Raw genomic sequence first — 17,586 nt, 5'->3', positions numbered from 1 at the left:
TTTGTTCAACAGCCTCCTCTTCTTTCTGGCAGGCTGGGCTTTCTTCTCTAGTTCAGCCCATGTTTCATTTGATGGAAGACAGAGTGTTATAAGAGAGATGATTCTCGATTCTCAGCATCAACTGAATCAAGTGAGAATACGGCTACCCTGAGAAATTCACAATTTCTTTGAGGGGTGGTGGTACGGAGTAGGAAAATCATTCTTTGAGATCCTATTTGATATTTGTGTGTTCTCTACCACTGTGAATAATTCATAAACCATTTTTAACTTTCCTGAAAAAAAAAATCGCCCCAAATGAGTACTTCTATGGCTGAGGCCTTTCAATCAGTTCACCTCTTAGGGCTTCAAGTTTCCTTATGTAGAAATCAAGGAGGTTGGACTAGATGTCCTGTGAGGTCCCTTTTATCTCTAAATCCGTAATTATTAGCTACTGATCCCTGTAGTGTATTTATTGGGGCTAGTTTTCATTGGGACACCCCATGTAAATAAAAGTCATGAAAATCATAGTGGACAGCAGAAAATAATTAGTGACAATGTAGACAGCCAGGCTAGATCATCAAGACAACATCTTCCTATTTGCCTCTTAATTAAATTTGTGGATTTTCCCCCATCTCAGGGGTGGGGAGCCTGTGGCCTCAAGGCCACATGTGGCCCTCTAGGTCCTCAAGTGTGGCTGTGAAGTCATTCAGTCAAAAGGCCACACTTGAGGACCTAGAGGGCCACATGAGGCCTCGAGGCTGCAGGCTCCCCACCCCTGCTAGATAATTATCTCAATTCTCCAGCTTCCTTTACTTAGGTAGACACCATCAGTTACACACTATCTGTTGCAATGACTCTGACTTAACACAAAGTAAAAATTTGGACAGATCTCCTTCAGAAGCCCATCCATATGTCAATCATGAATATTGCTAAAAAGAACTCCCAGATTGCAAAGGGTGGGGAGGGTGGCATTGGAATTTGCTTACTTCACATGTTCATATCAGTTCAACCCAACAACAAGCCCTGAAAGTTAAGAAAGTGAAGGCACTAAGCTAGCCCCTAGGAACTCAGAGCAAAAATGAAGCAGCTCTTGCCTTCAAGGAACTTACAGTCAGATTGTTTGATGTCTTAATTACTTTAAAGAGACTCCTATACACTACTACTGCCTGAAATTGGTAGTGCTGTGTTCTATAAGGTTGGACCACAGAATGCAAAGAGTAATAGTACTCATAAACTTTCTTTGAAGGTTCTTGTCCTGTTTAGGCATCCCTGAAAATTCTGATTGATTCTCTGTGTTTCTAAGTTGTCATGTACCATAGTATTTTTGCTTTGTTAAGCTAAATGGCTACATTTTGGTATCATCTGTTTCACTGACTTCTGCCAGGACAAAGTTGGGATTGTCATAGCTTCTCTTCAACCTGACTTTGGCATCTTTCTCATTGTAAAGGCATAAGGCACAATGTGGGGTATCCACTGCCACTGTCTTGCCAAAGTTATGGAAATCTACTCTATACTTCCCTTCCTTGGTCTTGGACACCATGGGGGCAAAACGATAACCCCATAGCACTTCCTCCGGGACATAGGATGTCCGGGCCTGACAGGTGGCACTAGTGGACTCCACTGTTCCCTCTAGAAACACCACCAGCTCAAAGTCCTGCTGGAGAATGTTTTCAGGTGCCATGTGGAAAAAGGGGCTGTTATGGTCAATAACATGATAGATGGTCAATGGAGAAATAAAGAACAAGTTTTCATTGCCTGCATCAATCACAAAGTTGATATCTACCTGGTCCAAAATAATGGTCTCTCCCTCAGGTGTGACTATGGTCCTCAAGAGCTTGCCATAGATGTGACTGCCAATCAAGAGGCTTTTCCTAAGGTTAGCCACCCGGATCAGGAGACAAAGTTTCCCACCCCGTTTGCTGATGACAGCATTCTTACTGAAGGTGATGGTTTTGGCTCGTTTCTTTGGTCTAGAGATCTTGGCTAAGATGGCACCACACATGAAAGAGTTGATTATAACCCCAAGGATGGACTGGAAGACAAGAAGGAAGATGGCGGTGCCACATTGTTCTGTCACACACCGGTAACCATAACCGATGGTAACTTGTGTTTCTAGAGAAAATAGGAAAGCTGAGGTCAAGCTGTTAATGTTATCCACACATGGAGTATGGTTGCTAGACGGATGAAACTCTGGAAGATCTTTATGTATGTAGGCTACCGCGTACCATAGGAGGCCAAAGAAGAACCAGCTGCCTAAGAAGACAGCGATAAAAATGGTCATTTTGTACCTCCACTTGAGGTCAAGCACTGTCGTCCAGATATCCACAAAGAAGAACAACCTTGATTGTGCCTCCACATTGCCGAACTCTATGTTACACCTTCCATCTTTGGAGACTAGCCTTGCTCTCCGTTGGGAATGTCCAAAAAGGTGTATAGCAAAATATTTCCGGAGATATTTGAACATCCTTTCTGTCAACACTTCAATCTGGAAAACATATCAAAGTTAAAAAAGAAAAGAATTATAATTCTATTTGCAGCTACAATGAGGGAAGTGACTCATGCACACAGCCTTAGCTATGTAAGGAGAGATTTTACATTGCTATGCTTGCTATCAAGCCAGTTGGGCTAACTGAGGGGTATACAGATTGGTAACCAAAATTCTCTTCTCTAAAGGAATTCTTTACTGAAGGGAGGGCTAGCATGCTTAGATATTTAGTAATAATAGTTTTGTACAACAAAGTTAGATTTCTCTATAGTATCATTAAAATTTAATTAAATTCAATGAGTGTTCCTGGAATGCATTTTATGTGATCAGCACTATCTAGACACAAGATCAGGCTATTCTAGTGGGTCCCTAGACCAGGTCTCATGTCTCAGTGGCTCTCTGTAGTTTGTCAGGATTCCAATGAGGAAGGAAGCAGCCAGGATCAACCTGCCGCCACCTATCATCTCATTATTCAAAGATTCATTATTAGGGGCCAGCTGTCAAGAAGCCATCCCAAAACTTCTTTAGACAATGCCATTCCACCCAGTTCCTCAAAGCCCTTTCTAAAACAATGGCTCACTGCATTGAGGGGTTGGAGTGGGGGATGGATTAGGGGTGTGAGGCAAATGTTACTCCCACGAACTTCATCTTACAGAGAGAAACAAAGAGACTTTCTCTTAAAAAATTCAACTAGTTACTAGTGGAACCAGATGAAAATTTAAGAGGCCTTAATTATTAGTCTTTTGTCCTGAGTACTGCTTCTCACACAGAATTTGAGAGTTGGGAGAGCTTTAGAGATCCTCTAGTCTGAACTCTATCATTTTATAGATAAGGAAATTGAGACCTTTATCTCGGGTTACACAATTAGAAAGTAGCACAGGCAAGACTAGAGTTCATATCTTCTGGGAGTGCCAAGTCAGTCAGTCAATAGGTATTACTTAAGCACTTACTATATGCCTGGTACTGTGCTAAGTACTGAGAATGCAAAGGGAAAAAACACATTTTGCCCTTAGGAGCTTACATTCTAATGGGGGTGGGATGGGGGCAGGAGCTGTTAATAACTAGGTATATACAAAAGTGAGTAGAGGATAATCTGAAAAGAGAAGTCATTAGAGGGGCAGCTAGGTGGCACAGTGGATAAACCTCTGGCTTTTGAGTCAGGAAGAACTGAGTTCAAATTCAGCCTCATACCCTTGACACTTACTAGCTGTGTGATCCTGAGCAAGTCACTTAACCCTGATTGCCAAAGCAAAAAGAGAGAGAGAGAGAGAGAGAGAGAGAGAGAGAGAGAGAGAGAGAGAGGTCATTAGCAACTGCAAAGTGGGGGAAAGATTGGTAAAGCTGAAACTGAGGCAGAGGCCAATGTTCTTTCCACTACATCATGCTGTCTCTCTAGAAAACTCACTTTTACCACCATCATCATCATCACCCCAAAAGAAAGAGTGAAAGGGGTTCTAGTGCTCACTATGCTTAATAATATCTTCATGGCACTTTGAATCAAATGCAAATGTAGTTTTTAAATAGAATTCAAAATCCCCCTTTAGCCATCTATACATCTGCAGGATCCAGGAAGTGAAACTGACCAGAGACTGGCTCTAAAGAAAGGAGATGCTCTCTGGTATCTTGTTCACTGCCTCAGCCAGGTGAAAACAGAGAAAGGCAATACTAGGTAAAAGTGATCATAATTCAATTGCCTGCTTTGTTCGTACTCAGTAAACCTTAAAGCAAAGAGTAAATGTGATCTAATATTATTGCTATGTGCTAACAGAAGAATACTCCTAATCCATCCCCCACTCCAACCCCTCAAAACTTGAGCTAGAGGGCCCAGATGCAAGACAAACTGCTTTATTTGTCTACACCAAGGGTAGAGCTCCCATCCTGACTTCTTACCCCTATTCTGATGCAAATGATGGCTCAGAAGATAGAGCACTGGACAGGGAGTCAGGAAGACCTAGTTCGAATCTGGCTTCTGATACTTACTAGCTGCATAACCCTGGGCAAGTCACTTAGCCCTGTTTGCCTCAGTTTCCTCATCTGTAAATTGAGCTGGAGAAGGAAAAGACAAACCTCTCTAGTATCTTTGCCAAGAAAACCCTCAGAAAGATCACAGTCAGGCATGATGATAAATGATGAAACAACAACAAACAACCTTTACATGGCTGTGACAATTAAATGAGATAATTTTGTAAGTGCACAGTACAACGTCTGGTGCAAGGTAGGTGCTATGTGAATGCTTATTCCTTTCCCTTCCCATCTCTCACCCTTACTCATTCATGAACCTTTTCCCAAATACACAGGATTTTAGACTCTTGATGGGGCTTTTCATACAAGGTTACCTCACTTTACCCAACAGGGGAAAGGAATTTTACATGATGCCTTAGATAATGATTAGGACACTGCAATTTTAATTGATCTGTAATTGGCAATGATACCTCAATATCAGCTTTGAGTTTTTCTTCATCTTTCTGAAAATAGCTGACATTCATAGAGCACTCTTCACATGATCTCATTTGATCATAGGATCATAGCTTTAGAACTGTAAGGGATGTCAGGAGCTGTGTGACCCCCTCATTTTACACTTAAGGAAACTGACACCCAGGAAGGTGGTGACTTGTGCAAGGTTACACAGGTAGGTTGGCATCAGAGGTGGGGTGTGAACTCAGGTCTTCTTGACTCCAAATCCAGTGTTCTATTCTTTTCACTGTACCATGTGGCAGGCATCATAATCCCTATTTTCCAGAGAAAGAAACTGAGACTCAGAGGGGTTCAGTGACTTGACCAGGTTGCACAGCTTAGTATTGGAATCAGGAGTCAGATCCCATGTTTCCTGACTTCCACGGCAGCAGGATCTGCTGCTGTTCCTTACCTTGCTTTCACAACGCAATCTTTTCATGAAATAGCTAATAATCTGTAATCCATCACAAATGCACTGACTTTTATAAAGAGAAGAATACTTTTTCAAATGGGAATAATTTCCACTAACTTTTCTTTTGGGTGAATGTCATGTTTTCTTAAAGCTAAGTACATCTGCTAGCCACAAAGGCAACATTACTGACCATGTGTATTAGCCCAGCCTTGCAAGGTGTGAAATAAGTGCTACCCTAAGTCTCCGATCCCTCCCTTCCCCACCTCCAGCACCCCACTCCTTCCCAGGTTTACACAGCACAGGCACCAACAGTCCTGCCTCTGACCAAGGGCTTCTCTCTCTGGGAAAAGCTCAAAGCCAGTGCTATGGAATATTCTTTACATGCAGAATGATTTCTTTTAAACCAAGCCACTGTGAGGTCTGGGAGACTGGAGAAAAGGGCTCCTGTCCAGATTCTCCAATCAACTTCCTGTGTGACTTTGGACAAGTAATTTATCCTCTCTGAGCTTTATTTTCCTTATCAGTAAGACTAAGTGTTAATTTTCACATTAGAACATGAGCTTCTTGAGGTGTTATTATTGTTCAGTCCTGTCCATCCTGTCCAAAGGGTTCTCTTGGCAAAGGGACTGGAGTGATTTCCCATGTTTTTTCTCCAGTGGATTAAAACAAACAGGTTAAGTAACTTGCCCAGGGTCACAGAGCTAGTGTCTGAGGCCAGATTTGAACTCAAGTTTCCCTGACTCCAGGTCCAGTGTTATATCCACTAAACCTTCTAGCTACCTCCTTCCTTTAAGGACTTTTTGCCTTTCTTTGTATCCAGCCTTAGCACAGCACCTGATAAGTAAGAAGCACTTAATGAACATTTGTTGACTGACTAATTATCTTGCAAGGTCCCATAATGCTAATAGGATCATTAATGTTAGAGTTTAAAGGGCCCTTAGAGCTCATCTAGTCCTCATTTTGCAGATGAAGAAACTGAAGCTTAGAGATTAGAACTGACTTGCCCAACATTACACAACTTATAAGCAGCAGAGACTAAATTTCAACCTAGATCTTCTGACCTCACATTTGATGTCCTTGGCACATCATGCTAAAACATGACCATCCAACCATTAAACTTTCTGGGCTGCAGGTACTCAATGTTTTGCTTTGTTTCTTTTAACTTAAATTGTATATTTTTAAATGAAAATAAATCTAATTTCTTTCCCTTCCATATTCCTCCACCCCTTTGAAAAATCAAATTAAAATAAAAATCCTTGTAACAGTCAGTCATTCAATAAATGTTTATTAAGTGCCTACTATGTTCCAGGCATGGTGCTAAGAACCAAGAATGTTCAGTCCTTTGTTTTTTGGTTTTTTATTCAGTTGTGTCTCAATCTTTGTGAGCCCATCTGGGGTTTTCTTAGCAAAGATACTGGAGTGCTTTGCCATTTCCTTCTTCAGCTCTTTTTTTTAATAGTATTTTATTTTTTTTCCCAAATACAAGTCAAGAAAATTTTTAGCATTCATTTTTACAGGATCTTGAGTTCCAAATTTTTCTCCCTTCCTACCCTTCTCTTCTCTTAAAATGGTAGGCTATTTGATATCAGTTCTGCATGTGCTATCATATAAAATATATTTCCATATTCATCACAGCTGTGAAAGAAGAAACAGAGAGGGAAAAAACCATGAAAAGGAATAAAGCGAAAAAATTCCATCTGCATTCAAAGTCCATCAGTTCTTTATCTAAATGTGGATAACATTTTTCTTCTTGAGTCCTTTGTGTTTGTCTTGGATCACTGGGTTGCTGAGAAGAGCTGATTCACATTCATAGTTGCTCATCACACAATGTTGCTGATACTGTTCACAATATTTTCCTGGTTCTGCTCATTTCACTTTGCATCAGTTCATACAAGCCTTTCCAGGTTTTTCTGAAATCTGCCTGCTCATCATTTCTTATTGCACAATAGTATTCCATTATATTCATGTACCACAGCTTGTTTAGCCATTCCTCAATGGATAGGTATCTCCTCAATTTCCAATATTTTGCCACCATGAAAAGAGCTGCTATAAAAATTTTTGTACATGTAGGTCCTTTTCCATTTTTTATGATCTCTTTGGCATACAGACCTAGCAGTGGAATATTGCTGATCAAAGGGTATGCACAATTTTGTTGCCCTTTGGGCATTGCTCCAAATTGCTCTCCAGAACGGTTGGGTCAATTCACAACTCCACCAACAGTACATTAGTGTCCCAATTTTCCCACATCCTCTCTAACATTTATCATTTTTCTTTTTTGTCATATTAGCCAATCTGATAGGTGTGAGGTGACACCTCAGAGTTGTTTTTATTTGCATTTCTCTAATCAAAAGTGATTTACAGCATTTCTTCATATGTCTATAGATAGCTTTGATTTCTTCATCTGAAAAATGCCTGTTCATATCCTTTGACCATTTGTCATATGGAGGATGGCTTATATTCTTATAAATTTGACTCAGTTCTCTCTATATTTGAGAAATGAGGCCTTTATCAGAGACACTAGCTGTAAAGATTGTTTCCCAGCTTTTCGCTTTTCTTCTAATCTTGGTTGCATTGGTTTTGTTTGTGCAAAACCTTTTTAATTTAATATAATCAGAATTATCTATTTTACTTTTCATAATCCTCTCTATCTCTTGATCATGATCCTGTAACTCACTTAACTTCTCCTTTAATAATGTGAATGTTATACCACTTAGTGCATATATGTTTAATATTGATATTACTCTTTTAATTAAGTCTATTTTTGCTTTTGCTTAGCCTGAGATCAGGACTGCTTCCTCTGCTTTTTTAACTTCTGCTGAAGCAAAGCAGATTCTGCTCCAGCCCCTCACCTGTACTCTGTGTGTGTCTCTCTGTTTCAAGTGTGTTTTTTTATAAACAACATAGTGTAGGATTCTGGGTTTTGATCCACTCTGCTATCCACTCCTGCTTTATGGGAGAGTTCATCCCATTAACATTCACATTACTAACTGTGCTATTTCCCTCCATTTTCCTCCTGTTTGTTCTCTCTCTCCTTTCTTACCCTTTCTCTCCTTGATAACATATTGCTTCTATCTACCATTTCCCCTCTGCCCTATCTTCTGTCGGTCCCTTCCCCCTTTACTTAATCTCTTCCCCTCCTACTTTCCTGTCAGGTAAGAGATTTATATATTCAACTGGTTGTATATATTATTCCCTCTCTGAGCCAATGCTGATGAGAATAAGGTTCAAGAGATGCCCTTTGCCCCCCCTTACCTTTCTCTCCATTGTAATAAGTTTTTCACACCTTGTCATGTGAAACAATTTACTCCATTCTACCTCTCCCTTCCTTCTGTACCCCGTGTACTTCTATTTCTCATGCCTTAATTATTTTTCATGTCATTCCCTCAAATTCACCTCATACCCATATCCTCTGTCTATGTAAATTCCTTCTAGATGTACTATTAGTGGTACAATTTTTAAGAATTACATGTATCATCTTGCCATGTAGGGATGTAAACCATTCAGCTCCTCTATGTTTTCTTTTCCCTTTTTCCCTTTTTAGGTTTCCCTTGGGTCTCGATATAGGGGATCAAATTTTTTGTTCAGTTCTGGTCTTCTCCTTATGAAGGCTTGAAATTCTTCTATTTCCACTTCTAGGGTTGTATCCCAAAGAGATCATACAAGTGGGAAAAGGTCCCACATGTACAAAAATATTTATAGCAGCTCTTTTTGTGATGGCAAAGAATTGGAAATTGAGGGGATGCCCATCAATTGGGGAATGGCTGAACAAGTTGTAGTATATGAATGTAATGGAATACTATTGTGCTATAAGAAATGATGAACAGGTTGACTTCAGAAAAACCTGGGAAGACTTATATGGTCTGATGCTGAGTGAAGTGAGCAGAACCAAGAGGACTTTGTACACAATAACAGCCATGTTATGCAATGACTAAGATTGTTAAACTGAACCCTTCTCAACATTACAAGGATCTAAGACATCTCCAGAGGTCTTGGGATGGAAAATGCTGCCCACATCCAAAGAAAGAACTATGGAAGTTTGAATCGCTATCACTTATTTTTACCTTCTGTTGAGTTTTGTTTCATCTTTCTGATGGTTCCTCCTATTGGTTTTAATTTTTACTTACAACTTCACTAATGTGAAAATATGTTTAATGGGTATGTAAATGTAAATCCTATATCAGATTGTGTGCTGTCTTTGGGAGGGTGGGGGGGAGGAAGGGGGAGAAAAATTTTAAACTCAAAAGCATATGGAAGTGATTGTTGATAAATCAAAATAAATTAATAAAAAAAAAATGATGAGCAGGCAGACTTCAGAAAAACCTGGAAAGATTTGTATGGACTGATGCTGAGTGAAGTGAGCAGAACCAGGAGAATGCTGTACACAGTAACAGCCACATTGTGCAATGACTAATGTTGATAGACTTAGCCCTCTCAGCAATGCAAGGATCTAAGACATCTCCAAAGGTCTCATAATGGAAAATGCTATCCACATCCAAAGAAAGAATTATGGAGTTTGAATGCAGACCGAAGCATAATATTTGCTATTTTTTTCTGTTTTGTTTTGTTTCTTCTTTCTGATGGTTCCTCCTGTTGGTTCTAATTCTTCCTTACAACATCACTAATGTGAAAATATGTTTAATAGGAATGTATATGTATAGCCTATATCAGATTGCATGCCATCTTGGGGAGGGAGGGGGAAGGGAGAGGGAGAAAAATTTAAAACTCAAAAGCTTATGGAAGTGATTGTTGATAAATCAAAATAAATTAATAAGAAAAAAGAAATTCTTCTATTTCATTGAATGACCATTGTTTTCTCTTGAAGTGTTGTGCTTAATTTTTCCAGGTCGGTGATTCTTGGTTGTAGTGCTAGTTTCTTTGCCTTCTGAAATACCATGTTCCATGACCTCTGATACTTTAATGTTGTCCTATGAAATCCTGATTGTGGCTCCCCAATATTTTAATTGTTTCTTTCTGGTCACTTGCAGTATTTTTTCCTTGACTTGATAGTTCTATAATTTGGTTATAATATTCCTTGGAGTTTTTATTTCGGGATCTCTTTCCTGAGGGGATTGGTGGATTCTTTCAATGCCTGCTTTACCTTCTGGTTCCAGGATATTAGGGCAGTTTTACTTGATAATTTCCTGAAACATGCTGTGCAGGTCTTCTGTTTGATTATGGCTTTCAGGTAGTATAATGATTCTGACATTGTTTTTCCTGGATCTATTTTCCAGGTCAGTTGTTTTTCTAATGAGGTATTTTACATGTTCTATTTTTTCATTCTTTTGAATTTGTTTGATTGATTTTTCATGTGTCATAGAGTCATTAGCTTCCACTTGCTCAATTCTAACTTTTAAGTTGTTTTCCTCAGTTTCTGTACTTCCTTTTGGACAATTGTACTTTTTAAGAAGTTGTTTTCTTTTTCCAAGCTATTCACTCTTGCATCACTCTCTTGCATCACTCTCATTTTCCCCCAATTTTTCTTTCCCCTCTCTTATATGATTTTTTAAGCTCATTTTTGAGCTCTTCCATGAGTTCTTTCTGAGCTTCAGACCACTTCATGTTTTTGTTTGGGGCTTTGCCCATAGGTGTTTTGACATTGTTGTCCTCCTCTTAGTTTGAGTCATGATCTTCCCTGCCACCAGAATAAAAATATAATGATAACAATAACTTTCTATAGTCAGATTTGTTGTCGTTGTTGTTGTTTGCTCATCTTTTTTGGCCTTTTTCTTTTCTTTTTTTAATTTGAACTCTGCTTCCGGGAGGGAGGAGGACTGTCTTAGGCTTCTTGTGCCAGGAGCTGCCGTCCCTGGCTGTTTACCTGGTGCTGAACTGATGTTGCCCTGAGTCCCACAGGGACCCTGGGCTCTGGTACCATGCTGAGGGCATGGGGTGGGGTTGGCTGGTGCTGTTGCAGGTCATAAGGGTCTGGCAGATTACCTAGAGCAGAGCTGGGGTCTTAGTGCTGGTGTCTGGTACGTACTGAGGCCAGTGGGGTTTTCTGTGCTTCCCCAGGGTTACACGAAGCACGTGGTAGTCTGGCTGCTGGAGGCTAACTGTTTTCCTATGGATGTCTGGCTGCTGATAGCTGTCTGTTTGCCCAGGGCTATGCTGAAGCATGTGACAGTTCTCAGAGCTGGAGTCTGCCTGTTCCCTGGCTGTGCTGAAGCATGTGGTGGGTCTTGGTCTTGGCATTTGCCTGATCCACCACACTGGAGCTCAGGATCTCCCACTGGTTTGCTGAGGTGGGGCTTGCTGCTAGCTTGCTGGGACACTTACTATCCTGGACTATGTTCCCCTTTTACCCAAATGAGATAGACCTTTCTTGACAATCTTCCAAGTTTCTTAGGCTAAAAGATTGTTTCACCTCACCTTTTTGCTGGTTCTGTTGTTCAAGGATTTGTTTTGGGGAGTTATTTTATAGTTGTTTGAGGGTAAATGTGGGAAGTTATGGTGATTTACTGCTTACTCTGCCATCTTGGCTCCTGGGAGTCTGAATGTCCAGCTCATTTTACAGATGAGGAAACTGAGGTAAATAAGGTTAAGTGACTTGCCCAGGATCACACTGCTAGAAAGTAGCTGAGGCCAGATTTGAATTCAGGAATACATCTTCTTGACTCCAGGTCTGGCACTCTGTCCATTGTGCCACCTCGCTGCCCAAACACTGAGGATGCAAAAAGTGGCAAAGGATAGTACCTGCCCTCAAAGAGCTCACAGTCTAATGGATTTAACAAATATGCATTGCCAAGAATAACCAATTCTCTCATTGGTTATGTCCAGTCTTCTTCTGCATCCCCCAGTCATTTACCTCTCTATCAGGACACAGGTACATACTTTGTCATTAGTCCTCTGGATTCATGAGTGGTCATTGTGTTGATCAGGGCAACCAGATGGCACAGTGGATAGAGTACTAGGAAGACCAGAGTTCAAATCTGGCCTCAGACACTTACTGGCTATGTGAACCTAAGCAAGTCACTTAACCTCTGTTTGTCTCAGTTTCCTCATCTGTAAAATGGGGATATTAGTACCTTCCTTGCAGGGTTGTTGTGAAGATCAAATAAGATAACAATTGTAAAGCACTTAACACAGCATCTCAAACAGTAATTACTACATAAATATTAATGATTATTATTATTATTATTAATTATCTATTATTGATCAGAGTTCTTATGACTCCCAAGGCTGTAGGCATTCAGTGTTCTGAATTTCATTACCACTCCTTTCTGGGTCTGAGTTTCATGCACCCACTGTCCTTCCTGACATTGCCTAGCGATTAGAGAGGAATGTGGTACAGCGAGAAGTGTGATGGAGTAGGAGTCCAGTGACCTGAGTCCAATCCTATGTCTTACTATTTGTATAACATTGGGCAAATCACTTATACTCTCTGGGCCTTAGTTTCCTCATCTGACAAATGATAGTCTCTAAAATTCCTTGCAGTTCTAACTCTACAATCCTATGAACTTCTGGTTAGGAAGAATTATCTTCTAACCTACCCTGTATCAGCTATATTCTGAGTACTGACCACCAAGAGATATTGAGTTTACCAAGTGTTCATATAGTGTCTATGCATATACACACATACACACACACATACACACTCATGCGTGTGTGCGTATATGTACATACACACATACAGATATTTGCTAGCATCAGAGAGAGAGAGAGAGAGAGAGAGAGAGAGAGAGAGAGAGAGAGAGAGAGAGAGAGAGAGAGAACCTTACAGGAATAAGGAAATGAAAACTCTACTGTACTCAGTCCTGGTCAGAACACTCATAAAGTATTGTGCCCGGTTCTGGGTGCCATCTTAGGAAGGATTTTGATAAGCTAGGAAGTGCACAGAGAAGGATAAACAAGATGGTGAAGGACCTTGAGTTCTTGCCATATAAAGGAGTGGTTGATGGTACTGGTGGAGGAGGGCAGAGGGGGATGGGGAGGATAAGATTTAAGAGGAGCCTGATAGGTGTCTTCATGTATTCGAAGTAATATTCCATGGACAAGTCATTTGCTTTGTTCTGTTTAGCCCCCGAAGGCCGGACTGGGAGCAATGACTAGAACTTGTAAATAGGCAAATTTCTGTATGATATTGTAGGAAATTCTTTCCTAAGAGTCAGAATTATCCAAAAGTTGGAAGGGCAGCAGTATGGAAGAAATTAGATTTAAACTAACACTTCACACCTTATACAAAGACATACTCCAAATAGAAAAATGACCTATAAAAGATATAATTATAGATGTATATAATTCATCATAAATAAATGAGAAAAACAAGGAAGAAAATACATTTCAGATCTATAGATGGAGAAGAGCTCATCACAGATTAAATGAATAATTTTGATTACACACAATTTTTTAAATCCCCCCCAAATCCAATATAGCTAAGATTAGAAGGGAAATAGTAAACTAGAAAAGAATCTTCATAGCACGTTTCTGTGCTTAAAGTCTCGCTTTCAAAATATGTAAGGAATTGATTTAAATTTGTAAGAATTTGAGTCCCACTTGATAAATAATCTAAGGATATGAACAGGTAGTTCTGAAGGGAGGAAACCCAGGTTCTCTATATCTATGTGGAAAATGCTCAAAATTACTAATAGAGAAATGCAAATTAATGCAACTCTGAGGTTCCACCTAACATCCATCAGATTGGCAGATATGATAAAAATAAAAGAAAATGACAAATGTTGGAAAGGTAGCAGGAAAATAGACATGTTGATGTACATTGGCAGATCTGTGAGTGTATTTAACTGTTCTGTAAAGCAATTTGGAATTATGCACAAAAAAGTTACTAAACAGTGCATGCCCTTCAAGTCAGTTATACCCCTGGTAGGCCTGTGTACCCCCAGAAGAGCAAAGAAATAGATAAAGTCCTTTATGTACAGAAATATTTAAAGCAGCTCTCTTTATGGTGGCAAAAAACTGGAAACCAAAGAAAATGCCCATCTACAGAGGAATAGCTGAAAAAGCTGTGATACAGGAATATAATGGGAATGCTATTAGACTATAAAACGTGAAGTGAAAGTTTTCAAAGAGACATGGGGATATTTGTAGAAATTGGTGTAAAGTGAAATAAGCAGGGCGAAAAAAACAATTAATAATATTACATCATCATTATGAAAATAGAGGTTTGAAAGAGTTAAGAACTTTGATCAACTAAATGATCAACCATGATTCCAGAAGTCTGGCCACCTCATGACAGAAAGATAATTGACTAATAAGAAATGGATTTTTGGAAGTGACCAAAGTGAGAATAAGTTTTGTTTACAGAGATTCTGTATTTCTTCCTCCCTCCCTTCTTTTCTACCTTTTTTACTTCCTCCTTTTCTTCCTCTTCCCTTCCTTCCTTCTTTCCTTCCTTCCCTCTTCCCCTTCCCTTCCTTCCTTACTGTGCTCTCCCTTCCCTCCTTATTTCCTTCCTTCTCTCTTTCCTTCCTCTCTTCTGTCATGTCACAGTTCTCTCTCCCCACATCTCTTTTGGTCACTAGCAACTAGGTAATATGGTTCTTCATAAGTACCAAATCGATGCACTCTTCAAAGACCCATATGCAAGTTGATATGTCCTGATACTTCTGTTTCAGTCAGTCTGTGTCTGCCTCCTTTTAAAGACCAAGGTCCAGCTCCGTGGAAATTTTTATTCCTGAAGTATGATCTAAAGGGATTTTCAATGTAGCTGCCATTGTGAACTTGAGTCAGTACCAGAAAAAAAAAAGGCCTCCTCAATAAAACAATGAGGACCCAGCACAAGAGAATCCACTCCTTGTTCATGTAATTTTCATCTTGGTCAAAGAATTTACATCATATTCAATCTCTCAGCTAAAGAAATTGCTGTTCCTATACTTATACATCAGTGACATCTTCTGAATGTGATGTACTCCTCTGCACCAGTAAATACCAGAAGGCTCAATGAATAATACTTTCAATCATCATCACATATCAACCTAGTCATAGGCCTGACAGTCTGGGCATTTCTGCAATGACCTGAGCCTTCTGAAGGGTCAATCTTCCCCCCTAGAAGGGGGATCAAGGTGCCTTTGGATGCACTGTCCAGAAGTACCGATTTTGGGCTTTCTGGATGGCCCAGGGTGAATGAAGCTATCTCTAGTCCCTAAGGATTCCATCTCTACAGGTGGCTCCAGTTCCATTAGGACCTCCAAGGCTAAATTAGTGGGTAGGAAAGAGATGACCTCCATATTTAGCTCCTCCCCCTCGCCCATGCAAGGGTCACCCTCAGCCTGGGGCAGTCGTGGCACCCATCTCCATCTCCTAACGGCATATCCAAATTTGTCTTCCTCTTATCTAGACTTTGACTCAGCTCTTCCCCATATGGGCCATTTTATGTCAATACATTTGGAGGTTAGGCTCCCCTTTCTGATTCTCAGCTTTTCCTTACACCTCTCTTCCTTCCTATTCAACAGAGAGGCCAATGAACTCCCCTATCAACAATGAATGGTGGCAATGTATTGTCCACTCAGGACCTCACTTATCTTCTGTGGCTGTTTTGTAGACTAGCAGATTAGCTAGTCTCTTTATGACTTAAAATCAGGCATCTTTCCAATGATCTTCTATCTTATATTTTCCTGAAACATCAATATTTTTGTAGCAAGACTCTATGCCATTTCAGAGAATAAATCTGAGGATTATACTGTTGCTTTTTTTCTCTCTCTGCATGCTTCCAAGCTGAAGCATCACTAGGCAGTAGGTCTCCTTTATCTGGTCTCTCAGTCAAATGGTAATATTGGTAATGAGTCACACATTCGGTCTTGCCATCAGCCACAAATGTTCTACTTCCATGATCACTGAAGTTCCTTTATCTGACCATAAGCTCCTATCATTCCATCTCTTTCTATGCCTGAATTATCATAACCTATTCTTTGTCTTCACCATGACGTCCAATCCTTCCACCCCTCAGGACTTCCTCAGACTGTCTTCGCTTTCTTCCCTTCCCAGTCTCAACCCTTTAGTAAATCAGTTTAGCTTTAAACTACCTCCATTCCAAAATCCCTTGCTCATTTGCCCTATCACAGCTCATGCCTTGCCAAACTCCAACCCTGAATTACTCACACCATCTGTCACCTTAGCTGCTAGTCACAAAATACTTAACAGATCTAGAGGAAATCATGCCACCAACTCTACTATAAATTCATGTTATCTAATTTCAACTGAGTCCTCACTGCATCAAGGAATTTTGCTTTTGTTCAGTCATTTCAGTCACATCTGAATCTTTATGACCTCATTTGAGGTTTTTTTGACAAAGATACTGGAATGGTTTGTCATTTCCTCCTCCAGCTCATTTCACAGATGAGGAAACTGAGGCAAACAGGGTTAAGTGACTTGTCCAGGATCACAGAGCTAGGAAGTGGCTGAGGCTAGATTTGAACTCAGGAAGATAAGTTTTCCTGACTTCCCTATCCACTGCGCTATCTTGCTGCCCATATCAAGGACTTTTACAACTCTCTAATTGATAATCCCATTGGTCACAGTGGCTATTCTAAACTTACCCTTCTCTCCTCAAGCTTCCTCCACTACTCTCTCCATGCATCCTCTCAGCTTACAACCCTGCCTCATACTTTACCAAGAAAATAAAAGTTTTTCTATGAACACTGTATTTTCCTCTTTTCCACATTTCGTAATTTCTTGATGTCATTTTCCTTTTTTTCCTCCTTTACTCAAGTATTTAATGATAAACTGGCCTTTTTTACCAAGGCCAAATGCCCAACATGTACCATCAATTCCCTCCCCTCCCATCTTCTCCAGCATATTATTCCCTATAATAATCCCATCTATCTCATTAAATTTCTTTTCTTTTTTTTGAGTTTTTTGTTTTTTAATTTATTTTATTAATTTATTTTGATTTATCAACAATCACTTCCATATGCTTTTGAGTTTAAAATTTTTCTCCCCCTTCCTCCCCATCACCCTCCCTGAGACAACACACCATCTGATATAGGCTATACATTTACATTCCTATTAAGCATATTTTCACATTAGTGAAGTTTTAATTAAAAATTAAAACCAATAGGCAGAACCATCAGAAAGAGGAAACAAAACTCAACAGAAGGGGAAAAAAATGATAGCAATTCAACTTCCATAGTTCTTTCTTTGGATGTGGATAGCATTTTCCATCATGAGGGCTCTGGAGATGTCTTAGATCCTTGTATTGCTGTATCTCATCAATTTTCAATCTCTTCCTTTCTATTGTTTCCTTCTTTGCTGCCTACACTCATACCCCTAGTGATCCCTTCCTTAAAGTACCTTTAATACTTAT

At 39.8% G+C, this 17,586-nt stretch overlaps 1 protein-coding gene across 1 annotated transcript in view; it reads right to left on the bottom strand.

The window, feature by feature from the left end:
- Window positions 1-758: 758 nt before the first annotated feature.
- The window catches only part of KCNJ1 (potassium inwardly rectifying channel subfamily J member 1), a 57,007-nt gene continuing 40,179 nt past the window's right edge, over window positions 759-17,586 (bottom strand). Inside the window, exon 3 of the mRNA XM_020963770.1 lies at window positions 759-2,464. Coding sequence (XP_020819429.1) covers window positions 1,325-2,443 — 1,119 coding nt within the window. The 5' untranslated portion in view covers window positions 2,444-2,464 and the 3' untranslated portion in view covers window positions 759-1,324. The remainder of the gene's footprint in view (window positions 2,465-17,586) is intronic.

This window comes from Phascolarctos cinereus, unplaced genomic scaffold (genome assembly GCF_003287225.1).
Source record: "Phascolarctos cinereus isolate Bilbo 61053 unplaced genomic scaffold, phaCin_HiC Scaffold_726;HRSCAF=1367, whole genome shotgun sequence".
Lineage (NCBI taxonomy): Eukaryota > Metazoa > Chordata > Mammalia > Diprotodontia > Phascolarctidae > Phascolarctos > Phascolarctos cinereus.
This window is presented reverse-complemented; position numbering and strand designations above follow the sequence as displayed.